General features: G+C 51.6%; 4 protein-coding genes across 4 annotated transcripts; 2 read left to right on the forward strand and 2 right to left on the reverse strand.

Moving 5' to 3' along the window:
• Nucleotides 1–297: 297 nt before the first annotated feature.
• HIP1_1 (histidine permease) lies at nt 298–2,182 on the forward strand (the record flags this gene model as incomplete). The annotated part of the gene is made up of 2 exons (XM_064872877.1): nt 298–612; nt 659–2,182. 2 exons carry the CDS (start codon nt 298–300, stop codon nt 2,180–2,182), a joined length of 1,839 nt encoding a protein of 612 aa, XP_064731535.1.
• A 2,187-nt stretch (nt 2,183–4,369) lies between these two features.
• Nucleotides 4,370–4,694, forward strand: CON10 (conidiation-specific expression protein; the record flags this gene model as incomplete). Its single annotated transcript, XM_064872878.1, has 2 exons — nt 4,370–4,501; nt 4,593–4,694. The coding sequence occupies 2 exons, from the start codon at nt 4,370–4,372 to the stop codon at nt 4,692–4,694; spliced, it is 234 nt and encodes a 77-aa protein (XP_064731536.1).
• A 1,925-nt stretch (nt 4,695–6,619) lies between these two features.
• On the reverse strand, nt 6,620–8,047 carry png1 (the record flags this gene model as incomplete). Its single annotated transcript, XM_064872879.1, has 3 exons — nt 6,620–7,020; nt 7,071–7,471; nt 7,527–8,047. The coding sequence occupies 3 exons, from the start codon at nt 8,045–8,047 to the stop codon at nt 6,620–6,622; spliced, it is 1,323 nt and encodes a 440-aa protein (XP_064731537.1).
• Nucleotides 8,048–10,475: 2,428 nt separating this feature from the next.
• PMZ80_004455 (uncharacterized protein) lies at nt 10,476–12,557 on the reverse strand (the record flags this gene model as incomplete). The annotated part of the gene is made up of 1 exon (XM_064872880.1): nt 10,476–12,557. The coding sequence occupies one exon, from the start codon at nt 12,555–12,557 to the stop codon at nt 10,476–10,478; it is 2,082 nt and encodes a 693-aa protein (XP_064731538.1).
• Between the last annotated feature and the right edge of the window lie 634 nt (nt 12,558–13,191).

The following is a 13,191-nucleotide window of genomic DNA, read 5'->3' on the forward strand; positions in this document are numbered from 1 at the left end:
ATCTCCCTGCCCTCGAGTGTCACTTTCGCATCACTGCTGCTCTCAGTACGACAAGAAATCTTAATAGCACTCCCAAAGCATTCTCTCAATATATGATCGAGCCTTCGACTGGACCTCGGCGCATCTACTTACGTCCCATCGCAAAGTCGACATACTCGGACCATCCCGACCGCACCTACAGCTCGACCTACCTACCGTTCTCGAGACTGAGTCGGCGTCGCAATCCTTTTGTCACCCAGCGTAAGCGACAAACTTCCGTCAATCCAGACACCCTCTCCATGCCGCATGAGAACGAATATGGGCACCTCGGACCGGGTGCTCCTTGACCCATCCTCCCCAGACGACCGAAGCACCAAGCACAAACACTCCATCTCAGGCTCGCACACGAATGTCTCTATTACCCCGTTCAGCGGCAACAGCACCTTCTCCAAGTTCGAAGGCGACATGGACGACGTCAAGAAACCTCTCACGGCACGAGTCGTCGATTCCTTCCGCCGCGACCCTGCCGCCTCAGTAACCCGCAGCAGTATCGGCGCCAACAAAAAGCGCGGCTTTGATGCTGAAGCAGCTGCCGCGGCCACGGCTTCAAGTCCGCTCATAAGAAGATTGAAGGTATGTCGAAGTAGAGGAAAGGAAATAAGTGCTCACGTGCAACAAGGGAAGACATCTACAAATGATTGCCATAGGAGGAAGCATAGGCACGGGCCTCTTCGTTGGCACAGGCCGCGCACTGGCCCACGGCGGCCCCGCATCAATATTGATAGCCTACTGCCTCATCGGAACAATGATGTACTGCACCGTCCAAGCGCTGGGAGAGATGGCAGTCATCTTTCCTGTGGCAGGTTCATTCGCTGCATACTCAACAAGGTTCTTAGACCCAGCATGGGGCTTCGCAATGGGATGGAATTACGCCATGCAATGGCTTGTCGTCCTCCCTCTCGAGATCGTCGCAGCGAGCATAACAGTCGACTTCTGGAACCCTAATCTCTCCCTCAATGCTCTTTGGGTCGCTATCTTCTGGCTCCTAATCTGCACCATTAACCTCTTCGGCGTACGCGGCTACGGCGAAGCAGAATTTATCTTCAGCACCGTCAAGGTAACAGCGGTGATTGGCTACATCATCCTCGGCACGCTCATCAACATCTGTGGTGGCCCTGGCGGATCCTACATCGGCTTCAGCAACTGGGTAAACCCAGGCGCATTCAATCACGGCTTTAAAGGGCTATGCTCAACCTTCGTCACAGCGGCCTTCGCCTTCGCCGGCACAGAACTAGTCGGTCTAGCAGCAGCAGAAACCCAGAATCCGCGCAAGACGTTACCAGTCGCAACAAAACAGGTATTTTGGCGAATCACTTTGTTCTATGTGCTCTCCGTCTTCATAGTCGGCACTCTCGTCCCATACGACAATCCACGCCTCCTCAGTGGCTCCTCCGACTACGACGCCAAAGCCTCTCCCTTCGTAATATCGATTCAAAACGCTGGAATCGAAGTCTTCCCCAGCATAATGAATGCCGTAATTCTAATCAGCGTCCTCTCAGTCGGAAACTCCGCCATCTACGGAAGCAGCCGCACGCTCGCCGCCCTCGCAGAACAAGGTCAAGCCCCTTCCATGCTCCGCTACATCGATCGCAAGGGCAGACCATTAGTCGCCATCCTCATCGCCTCCCTCATCGGCGCCCTTGCCTTCGCTGCCGCATCCCCCCTCCAAGTCGAAGTTTTTAACTGGCTCATCGCACTCTCCGGTCTGAGCAGCATCTTCACATGGGCCTCCATAAATGCATGCCATATCCGCTTCCGTCTCGCGTGGGCAAATCAAGGCTTCGGCCTCGACGAACTAGGCTGGCGATCTCCCGTCGGCATAACAGGCTCTTATATTGGCCTAACAATGAACACCCTCATCCTCATCGCACAGTTCTGGACAGGCTTCAGTCCAATTGGGTGGCAAGACAAATCCACCGCATGGCTCGTACAGAATTTCTTCCAGGCGTATTTGGCTGCGCCGGTAATCGTGGCGTTTTACATCGTTTACAAGGTGTGGAAGAGGCCGGGGTATGTGAGGCTGAGGGATGTGGATCTTTTCACTGGGCGTAGGGATCTCAATGTTAAGATGCTCGTTGCGATGGAGAGGGAGGAGCAGAGGACTTGGCCGAGGTGGAAGAAGATTTACAAGTTTTTATGTTGAGGAACAGAGAATTTTGACAATGGTATGAAACGATGGACGATTGTACAGATTTATACTTGTTGTGGAGAGTGTATAGCTTGTTATTGTGCTTTGGTATTGAGCGTTCTAGCGGGCTTTAGTAATGAATGAGATGATTTCTGACTTCCGCTACCCTCCGATGGTGCAGTGCTCTAACCTCCGGATTTGCCCACGTTAGACTTGGAGTCGGCTGGTGCAGAACTCATTTCAGACCGAGCCACAAGAGCACCAGCATGCCACTTCCACACGAAGCAAGAGCCATTCATTCTCGTCCCATCGGATACATGAAGGTGCGAACCTAACCACAAGGAAGGAGCTACTCACAATCGGAGGAAGGAGCAAGCAACCACAGCCCAGAAACGGAAGGCACGATCCACGCCCTGAGGAAGGAACTACACCCGTACGAAGGAAAGAGCGACCCACTAAAGGAGACGAGGAAGGCACGTATTCAGAACGGAGAGAAGCAGCGACTCTTAGATGCAATTAAGGAAGGAGCTACCCACGGTGAGGAGAGAAGGAGCGATCGACGGCGAGAGAGGAAAGAACGACTCACGGTGGGAGAAAGGAGGCAGGCACTACCTACTTACAGAGCATGAAGGAGCGAAGCACGTATAGGCGAAGGAAGGAGCTACCCTTGATGATACGACAAGGAAGGAATCACCCTGCGCAGGAGGAAGGCACCACTCATAACGGACGACAGGCAGGAGCTATCGATGGGACGAGGAAGGAGCTGGCCCCATGAGAGGGAAGGACCGACCCACTAAAGGAGAAGAGGAAGGCACGTGTTGTAGACGGGAGGAAGGAGCGACTCTTGCGTGCAGTTAAGGAAGGGGTTACCCACGTATAGAGGAGGAGCTACCCGCTATAGGAGGTAGGTGCTGCTCACCTGGAAATAGAGGAAGGCACAACCCACCTAGGAAACTGAGAAGGCACGACCTACGTATCGTGGCAGAGGAAGGAGCCACCCACTTCCCGAGGTAGGAGCTATCGGGACTGATAGGGCGAGGAAGGAGCGACCCATGATACCAGGAAGGAGCTACCGGCGTACGGACCAGGGAAAGAGCAACCCACGGCTTGAGGAAAGACCCACTCACACGAGAAGGTAAGAGCTACCGTTGACATGAAGAAGGAGCTACTCACGGGACGAGGAAGGAGCTACACACGACCTGGACACCGGCAGGCACGACTCGTGATGGACAGGAGGAGAGAGCATGAACATACTTTGGCGCTGGGTTGTCCATGAATCAATGATTGGTAAGACTGTATACAAGCCAACGTACGCGCGGAAACATAGCAGGTACGTTTGAGGAGAGCAGCGCACTACTACGAGGAAGGTTGTCAGGACACGAAGCGCAGAGTGGCCCTGTCGTGAAGAGGGATGTCGTATTGTCTCCTTGGGCATGGGGAGAGGCGGTGAAATATGTATGAGGCGGTGGACGAGGAGGACATTCGAGCAAGGCTGTGCATTTCAGGCATGGGCAGCCTGCGCGGGAGGCGGGACAACAGCGGCGAGGAGGTTTGGATCGGGCTGCAACGTGCTGGCATGCTAGTCGCGACTGTGTTTTGTCGTCATGGCGGAAGGCGAGGCGAGCGAACGTGATCGACAATGATGTCGATGTCGGTGGAAGTCCTGACCTGCAGTGGTTGGGTGTACTGTCCCCGAAAACGAGATCAGTCAGCTAACTGGTGGCTAAGGCAGCCAATGCGAAAGATGAACCGAATACCTGGTTGATATCATATTTCAAAGACTAAGGCAGGCAGTCAATCGCGGAAAGAGATATCCGTAAGTGAGAAAGATGTCTTCATAACGTTGGTTTTCGGTAAATTCCAAGCTAACGTTAGGGGTCCCCCAGCATCATATTTCTGGGGCTGGCAACCGGAACTGGATGTGATTGGTTCATCACGTTCCTGCGTCGTGTTTGCTTGAAGTACTTTATGTATCCGGAGGCATCATAGTGACATAAGGTTCATCATTACGCTGCTTGACGTAAGATAGTCATGTTCCTGATTGACGTCAGTTGTAGACGTGGATGACCAGCGACTTTCAAAAGGTATTTCACATCTTACCAGACCACTGCTTCCCGCTCAAACTCAGTCCTCACGAACCACCAAAGACTCTATTGAACTATATCACTTCAAACAAGATCAAAAACCAATACCACAATCAAAATGTCTTCCACTGGCAACACAAACCCAGGCAACTTCGCCAACCGACCTAAGGAGGAGGTCCAGGAAATCGCCAGCAAGGGAGGCCAGTCATCTCACAACAGCGGCTTTGCTTCCATGGACCCAGACAAGCAGGTAAGTGCCACTGCATCACCTGACTACCTACCCATGCACCTATCACCGCCCCTGTTATCTCGAAGAACGGATTTTGACAGACTTTCTGCAGAAGGACATCGCGTCTCAGGGCGGTCAAGCATCGAGCGGTTCCTTTGAGCCTGGAAGTGAGAAGGCCAAGGAGGCTGGACGAAAGGGTGGACAGAGCTCCTAGGATGTTGTCCTGATGATGAATGAACGATGAAATCTGTGCTCGCTTATGATTTTCTAACCCAAGACGAGGGGTTTTGGAGGTTGATCAAGGGCGTAACGCACTCATATATGAGGCATTGATTCTCTTACACATGTAATCTGGTCAGCACCAGTTATGCATGCTCAGGCAATGAATACTTTCAAAAACCTAACCAGACGTGTCCCACTATTGCCACCTGCTCAAACATTTGAACGTGACGCTGACAGCTGTTCGAGTCGCCTGTTACCTGGGATATTTCGAGCGTACGCATACCATTGTCTTCGCCAGGCTTGCTCTTGGTGGTCTCTCGGTGTTCTTCAACTCAACGTGCGGTCTCCTAACAAGCAGACGTGCTTAGGTCGAGATTTTGTTCGCCATCTACCACTCCCTGAACGGAGATGGTTTTCTGCATTCCTGATATAAACACGTCCACTGCCTTCGGAGGTAAGTGCGCACTTTTGCTCGTCCATAACAGAACTCACCTTCCTTGGGTGTGACTCGTAGCTGAGGATGGAATATCGTTCATGAAGTCAATCTCGCTGGTCGATACCACGGACTGTGCAAGGTGGCTGAGCTTTTCGCCTATCATCCGCATCAGTGATCTCTTTCAAGATATTCTCCCACACGGACCACTCGTGCAGGCGGCGTGCTTCGGGCGTCAAGCACTGCGTGGTTTGTCCATCCCTGTAGCCAACGCCTCTTCTACTTCTGTCTCGTTTTGCTCGCACGCGTATTGAGCTACAGCATCTCCCTGTGCCCTGAGCAAGGCAGCCTCTTCCACTTTCGCTCAGCCAACTGCCAAGTTCCTTGTATACGTCCCTGATGGTGCCATACACGACCTCAATGTCATTGTAGCTTCCGTACGCCTCTTCCACATCGTCTGTATCATCTGTTACGCCGCGTGGAAGTATATGCGGTGAAGAACCTTCTGCCCACTGTCAAGTCTCTTGATATCATCGCAATCGCGCTAAATTACGATTCGAATCCGGTCACAGTCTGGTCCTATGCGAGAAGTGATAAGTGGTCACCGCTAAAGATCTGGACAGACTATATTTTTCAGGAATTGATGCTCTGTAGAATTGCACGGAGAAAGGGCGCTTCAGGAACTTTAGCGGAAGGAGCCGATGCCGCGTGTGAGGAGTAGGAAAGTGCAATGCACAGCTGAAGAGCGACCGCCGACCAAGAAAGAACGAAACGTCGAAAAAGGTGAAGTGTAAGAGTTTTAGATCTCAATACTATTAGATCAATCGTAAAGACGAGTGACCCTTCCAATCCCAAAAGTCATGCTCCATGGACTGACTCGTCGAAGCAAACGCCGCCGATGCTAACTAGCACATGTATCCCCCATTATATGTCCAAAGCAGATCTAACCACATGACATCGCCGTAGAGAATTCGTCTAATTCATCTCTTCCGACTCCGTAGAAATCATGCTCAATTGAGCGTGTCATCGCTCATGCGCGCCGTAATGTATACCCCTTGCAAAATATTGCTTTTACCTGTTCCAAGCACAGTAGGACGCCATGCCATGCCATCTTTTGCAACAAAGGAAGTGAGGAAGTGAATGAGTTACCGGATATGGGTGAATTGAGGCGTAAAGGTGTAATATCGAAGTAGAATAGGATGTCGCGCTGGTATGTAGGCTACGCAGTTTAGTCCGCCTTGTAGCGGGTGTTGGCTGCCCGAAAATACAGATCATCGACATCTGAGGGCTGCCTGTACACCGATGTGTGTGTATCGTAGCGTGCCTGTTGCACGTACCGGATTGACGATAGACCTAATCAAGGCCAAGTCACGGGCTATCGAGGCTCGGCTCGAGATTCTGGTCGACAGCTTGCGGGTTGGAGATGGCCGCTCCCAGGGATCCAGAATTTTGTAGTTGGTTGAAAAGCAGTTGATGTCCTAGCTTCATCTTCCGTCTCTTCTTGGGTTTGGGTCGGGCACGAAGGGCGTACCGGCCCATTGGGCTTGTTCTTGTGCTTGGGTACGTATTTTCTGTTCGTCGGGTCGTCCAACTTCTGGTCTCGAGCCAGGCATTGAGCTCAGCATATCTTTTGTAATTGAGCGCATGACATAAGCCTGGAGCTCTCGCTCTTCCCTCTCGTCCTCTGCTCGAAGCCTTTGTTGATCTGGCTTGTTCATGCCGTCTCGTCGAAGTTTTCGGATTTCGTACATCATCCACAGTAGACATTCCTCAGGACATCGAGTACGTGGAAGACCGTGGCTAGGGTTGCGGACGTATCGTCGTGTAACGTCGGTGGCACCTTCGTTGGAGAAGGCGATGCAATATGCGAATTTGCGATTCCAACCTAAGAATATGTGAGCAATGACACAAGAGATGAGGGGTGAACCTGTTTACCTTCGGTGTAAACGCGAGGAGCGTCCCATAGCTCCTCGCAAGGGTCAACATGTACCCATCTTTTCTTGTGCAAGCTGTAAACCTCAATCCATACCGAGTCCTCGGAATTCCAGACCCACCGCACACGGGCACCGGCAGCACGACATAGCATGCCAAAGCAGTTTGCAAATTCGCCTGCTCTGCCACGCTTGGACTTCATTAATATCCAAACGTCGGAGTATCGTGGGAAGCGCTCGTATCTGCCGCAGGACTGGCTCTGACATCTGTACAGCTCGACTCTTGTGGCTCCGTAGGCATTCTCTTCTTGTGTCGCTGGCACTTGTCCTTGAGCGATAGTTGCACCATGGCATCGTGAGCAGCTGGGATTGCACACGAACTCGAAGAATTCTCGTTTGAACCATCTACACAATCAAGTCAGTCCGCTGTTCTCCAAGTCCAGGCTGATCAAGCGCTTACCTTAACAGCGAGCGTACCACACAGTCTTGGTAGCCCCATTCCTCCTTTGAGCTGCCTGTTGACGCAGCCATTCCTTTCATGATGCTGTGCTCCTCCTCAGCCTCTGAGTATATGCGATCTATTGGGATATGCGTCAAAGCCTCATCGAGCAGACCAGGATTCTCATATTTCGTTGGTGTTACAGATAGAGTGAGCAGTAAATTCCTGAACTTCAGCGATGCAGCGTCTTGTGGTGCGCATGGTACGAGAGGTGTATTTCGATAAGCATTGTACTTTGGAGGGATATGTTGCTGTTGCTGTTGCTGCTGCTGGGCGGCCGGCGACTGTGGTGGAGGTGAGAATGGTGACTGTGACCTCTGCGACGAAGACGACGGTCGTGGTCCTCTTGCCTGCTCTTCTAGCTCGTTTAACCTTCGAGTCCGCAGTAACTGTTCAAACTGTTTTGACAGGTCACCAGCGCCGAAGTCGAATTGCTCGTCTAATGAGGTCGGTTGTACGTTTCCATTGCCATTCCCCGCCATGTTCGCGATGTTGAGTATGAAGTTGCTGTTTGTTGGAAGACAGGAACTAGAGCAGCTTCCAGTGACGGGAGTGGGTGCGGGCAGAATCGACTTCAAGTCTGGCGAAAGTGCTGCGGGTGGAATTAGGCGCAGTTTGGGGGGAGTCGACTTTGCCCAGCTGCACAGCCTTCCTTCGCCACAACGTCCAAGATCTTGAAACTATGCACTTTCGTCCTGACAGCAATGGGTGAGGGTCGATAGTTCAGCGACAGCGACGAGGTTATCAGCAAGTATGGAAGGCGAGTAGGTGTCGTTGCAAGATTGCGTGGAAAGCGACAACGTCGTGAGCATTTCGGTCTAGAGTGCCTAACTTACGCAACCTCTGCTGCACACACGCAAAGCCTAGGGTGCTTTTCTGGCGACGAAGACGTGGCCCATGGCAAGAGATGGGTCCACGGAAGCCAAATTTGGTCCAACACGCCTGTTAATTGGTTCTATGGGCACAGATGCCCAGCATTTGTAGGGACTAGAACGCGCGTACCAAAAATTAATCCGCTACTGCCCTACAACCTTGTGCGACCTCAAGTGCTCGTGTTTCATGCATCTGAAAGGAGGAGGCTTTCTTTTGAAATTGTCGACCTACAAATACGATTGCGCCTGCTCGTCAACAACCACCATAGCACTCGTTGTCGATAGTCATGTCCGTGCGATACCTATTCGCCTGCCAAGGCCTTGCTTCGTTAACCTTCCTTCGACCACTGGCAGCCAAGAGGGATATGACCGCTTCCAGACCGATGCCTCGTGTAGCCTTGGACACGCAGTCCCACTACTCCTGCTTTTGGGGATTCGTACCTGCAAGATCGCGCCTTGTCTGTCCTTGCACTGGTCAGTCCGGGCGTCTGATCTCGATTCCTTGACGCGCATTAAATAGGATCGTGCTCCGGAGCACGCTACCATTGTAACCTCTGTAAACATCTTGCACCAATTCATCGCTGATCAGTTAGAGGGACCGAGCATCAATACAATATTAGAACACGATACGTATCCACATCCCTCGGCCTATCTAGGGACGCGTGGCCGGCCGGTAAGATGCGATCCTTGTTGCGAAGCCGTCAGCGCTTTTGACAAATGCATCGCCACGCGCAACAATCGCTGATCAGATGCTGCGATGTCCCATCTCTCATGTGGCAGTTCTTACAAGCACTGTATTTGTTTAAGATCAGAGAAGAGCCGGGAGCATTTCGATGTGGTTAGAAGCCGGGTGACGAAGCCCGCCGCAGATCTCTCGGATCCTGACTCCGTCTTGCGTATGCCGCTAACACAGATTCTTGCCTTTTGTGACTTGGTCTCTGCCCCCCACCGTTCAAGTTGCACGTTTTCGTGATTCTGTGTCTCCATCATGATCCGGGATAAGAACCCACTCTCGGTATAGGTAATAGTATTGCTTCAACGACCACCCCCTACGAGACGATTGGGTGCTCCGACAACAAGACTGCCAGGCATCTTGAAAACCCGCCCGCATCCTGAGACGGCGTTCCTCGAGTTGGCTGTCACCGAGAGTTCAAGTCGTCGCAGTATTGGAGTCTTGCCTGAACGTATCCCACCGCGGTGAACGTGTAGCTCTGAATTGGTCGAGCAAATTGTTAACCGCAGTGCTGCCTCAACCTGTGGCACAAGGAGCGTGAGCGTCGCGTCGCATGGGCCTGAGGGGCAAATTCGTCAGCAGTATAGGTTGCCACCTCAAAAGAGCCACCAAGCCCTGAAGTGGCCTTGAAAGATTCAAGAATGTGAGCCAGTTCTATCATAACAAATGAGCGCGCGTACCGCGTGGCCAGTGTAATCGTGAAGAGTTGCGACGAAGAGATGCGGTGATGGACGTGATTCTAGATCCACGGTAAGCAGATAACACGCGTCCTTCAGGGAACGTGCCGCATGGAGTTGGTGTTCAGTTGCGATGTTCGGCATCATCGGTTCAAGATCGTGTTGAGTGTGACAACCGACCTGTGACATATGCTGAACAGCTCATCGAGCAAGGGACCTTGCACTCGATCATCGGATCTGAGAGCTAATGCAGTGGCCTGGACACACGTGCTGTAGTTCGTTGCCTCGATGTGGCTCCTATGATATTAGTGAGAATCCCGATAATGGTATAGGGTAGTGTCAGATGCTTGAGCTGGTGTTAACAACTCATCAGTAGGTTCGTCAATGCAAGTTCGCATACATGTCGCATTGTGATTTCTGAGACGAGGGAGGAACCACGGAGCACCTGCCTCAGAATATTCGAGAGCTCCACTTGGAAATGCCACCCGCTTACCATATTCTTCGGAGGTAACAACAAACGCTGACTATGTGTTTGAAGCTCGGACCCGACTATGTAACAACATTAACCATCGAAATGGACAGCACCCAAAACATAGCCCTCTAACCAGAACTTGACAAGCCAAGATCACTAACCTAGACACATGTTCTCACCTTCTCGGCTCACCGCGTTATCCCACTCCAAGCGCACCCTCTCCTTCTCGCTGACAGCTTTAGCAACACCGAACTTCTGCTGTAGCACGACCCATTGAGCAAGACAAATAACAACCCTAAAGGTAGGCATATGCTTCGTCTCAAAGCACTTATCAACCAACTGCTCAAGACCCTCGGGCTTCAAGAAGCCGAGTTTCGAGATATTCTCTGTTGTGACGAGTCCCTTCAGAAGCTTGTACAGCGGTCCATCCTTCGGGTACTGCACCGGCGCGCTGTAGGGGTGTTTCTTCTTCTTGTAGATTTCATCTGTAATGAATGGCTTGCCAGCTTCGCGAAGCACATACTTCTCGATCCACTCGCCTTGCGCGTTTCGGTGGATCTTCATGCTGGGTGGCAGACTGTTGACGTACTCGGTGAGATGGTGGTCAAGGAATGGTGTTCGTCCTTCGATGGAATGAGCCATTTCTCCACGGTCACCAAGGTTTGACAAGAGGATGTTTTGTAGATGTGCTTTGGTAAAGACGTATTGGGCAGTATGAAGCGGATGCCAACGCTCGTTTACTCTGTCGAGCATCATGCCATGAATACACTCGGCATATGTGAGCTGAGGGTCCACCTTGTTGTTAGCAGGGAGAAATTCCTCTTTGACGGGTAGAGGTGGGAAAGCTGCAGCCATTTGAGCTGGGGTCAGGGTATTATTGAGCTGTCGACGCGCGACCGAGGTACCCTCAAGGTCTAAGTTGCCACCATAGATCTCGTTAAGCGTGTCTTCTGACTCTTTCAATGCCTTCAAGCGAGCGTCATCTGGCACACTCGGTCCATTAAAGGCATGATCGGGCTCTCGAAGGAAGTCCGGCAAGAAAATGTTGTATCCGCCAAGAATCTCGTCTGCTCCTTGACCATTAATATTGACCCTGTAGCCTTTTTTCCGAAAGAGTTTGGACAAACAATAGGTACCGATGAAATTCAGGTCCGGATTCGGTTGTTCGTCAAGCCAGGTCGCATCCTCAAAACTATTGGCAAGCTCCTGCTCGTTCATGTGCTTCTTGTAGAAGTTGACTCCGAGGTGTTCAGCTGTACGGTTAGCTGTGGGTGATTCATCAAAACCGCTGTCCTCATCAAAGGCAATGCCAAAACAGCTCAGGCGTTCACTGACGCCCTCGGAGCCTATTTCGTTGCCCCCTCGTATCAGATGATTGACCATGCCGGCAACGACACTGGAGTCAATGCCACCACTGAGTGAGACTCCTACCTTAACATCAGCGCGCAGCCTCTGCTTGACCGCATCCAGCAGACGGTCACGCACGCCTTGAATCATCTCCTCTTCTGTCCGAGGGTCTTTGATTGTTTTGTCCGGGTACTCCGAATCCCAGTATTGCTGCTCGTGAATGGTTCCAAAAGATCGACACATGAGCACATGACCAGGTCTAACCTTCTGCACCCCCTTGAAGATCGTGGCACTGGCTATTTGGAAGTCACCGCCAACGATACTCTTGATATCCCACTCCGGTTTCCAGCCAAGAGGTAGAAATGCCTTCATCTCCGCAGCGACCAATAGCTCACCCTCTTGAACAGTCCAGAAAAGTGGTTTAATGCCATATCGATCTCGTACCGCCAAGAACAATTCTCGTTCTTGGTCGTACAGACAGATCGAGTATTCGCCGCGTATCTTTGACAGAAACGACAAGCCATAGTATTTGTACAGTGCAAGGACAAGTTCTGAGTCAGAAGTGCCTTGGAATTGGTAGCCAAGCTTTTCCTGCATCTCGGCTCGGAGCTTTTCATAATCGTAGATTTCTCCATTGACAACCGCATGCACAGTATTGTCAGTTGAATGCAGGGGCTGATCGCCTGAGGGTGTCAGGTCATTGATTTCCAGTCGCACATGGCCCAAAGCCACTCCGCCATCGTTGCTGATCCATTTTCCCGTTGAATCGGGTCCGCGATGCCGAATCTTCTCAAAGCTTGCATCGAGGCGTTTGCAGATGTTGTCCTTGTCCTTCTGGTTCAGCCTTCTAGTACGCTCGTCAAGAGCGACTATGCAACTGATACCACACATGTTGGCACCAACCAAGATGTCTCAATGAACGACTGCGGTACAGACAACGTAAAATGAGTGTAACGTGCTGGTTATGCACAACGAGGTAGAGACCCAAGTATGCAGATATACCGGATGGGCGGTAGACGAATAGATGAAACGATATCGTCAAGCAGAATAGTAATACACAAATGCTAACCAATAGTATGAGATTGATAAAGGTACAGACAAGAGAAAGAAGCACTTATCCTGTTTGAAGTGTGATCCACACGTACTGCATCCATCGTTCTCCAATCTGTCACTTTGCTTGATATCTCGGTTGACAGGTGCGGTGACATGCTGATGGGGAAGGCGCGAAGGGCGGTCAGCGAGATCGAGTTTCACAAATTTTGACAGCTGTTGCCACAACACTGCTGGATTTCACTTCTTGAAAGGCTGGCGCAAATGTGTTGGCTGCTCTTGCGACAGGCTCTACGACCTGTAAGATAAGCATGAGTCGACCGGCAATTCGGCTTTGCGTGAGGCTCCTCAGCTCGAGGTGCGTGAATCGGTACACCGAAACCAGGGGAACTCCAGAGGGCAAGTCCTCATCACCGTTCCGTAATTCGGTAACCTGACGTCATGCTGATATGCGTGTGGTCTGTCCGTTATCGGA

Source organism: Knufia obscura (assembly GCF_036327395.1).
Source record: "Knufia obscura strain CCFEE 5817 isolate CBS 148926 chromosome Unknown scaffold_4, whole genome shotgun sequence".
NCBI classification, from domain to species: Eukaryota; Fungi; Ascomycota; class Eurotiomycetes; order Chaetothyriales; family Trichomeriaceae; genus Knufia; species Knufia obscura.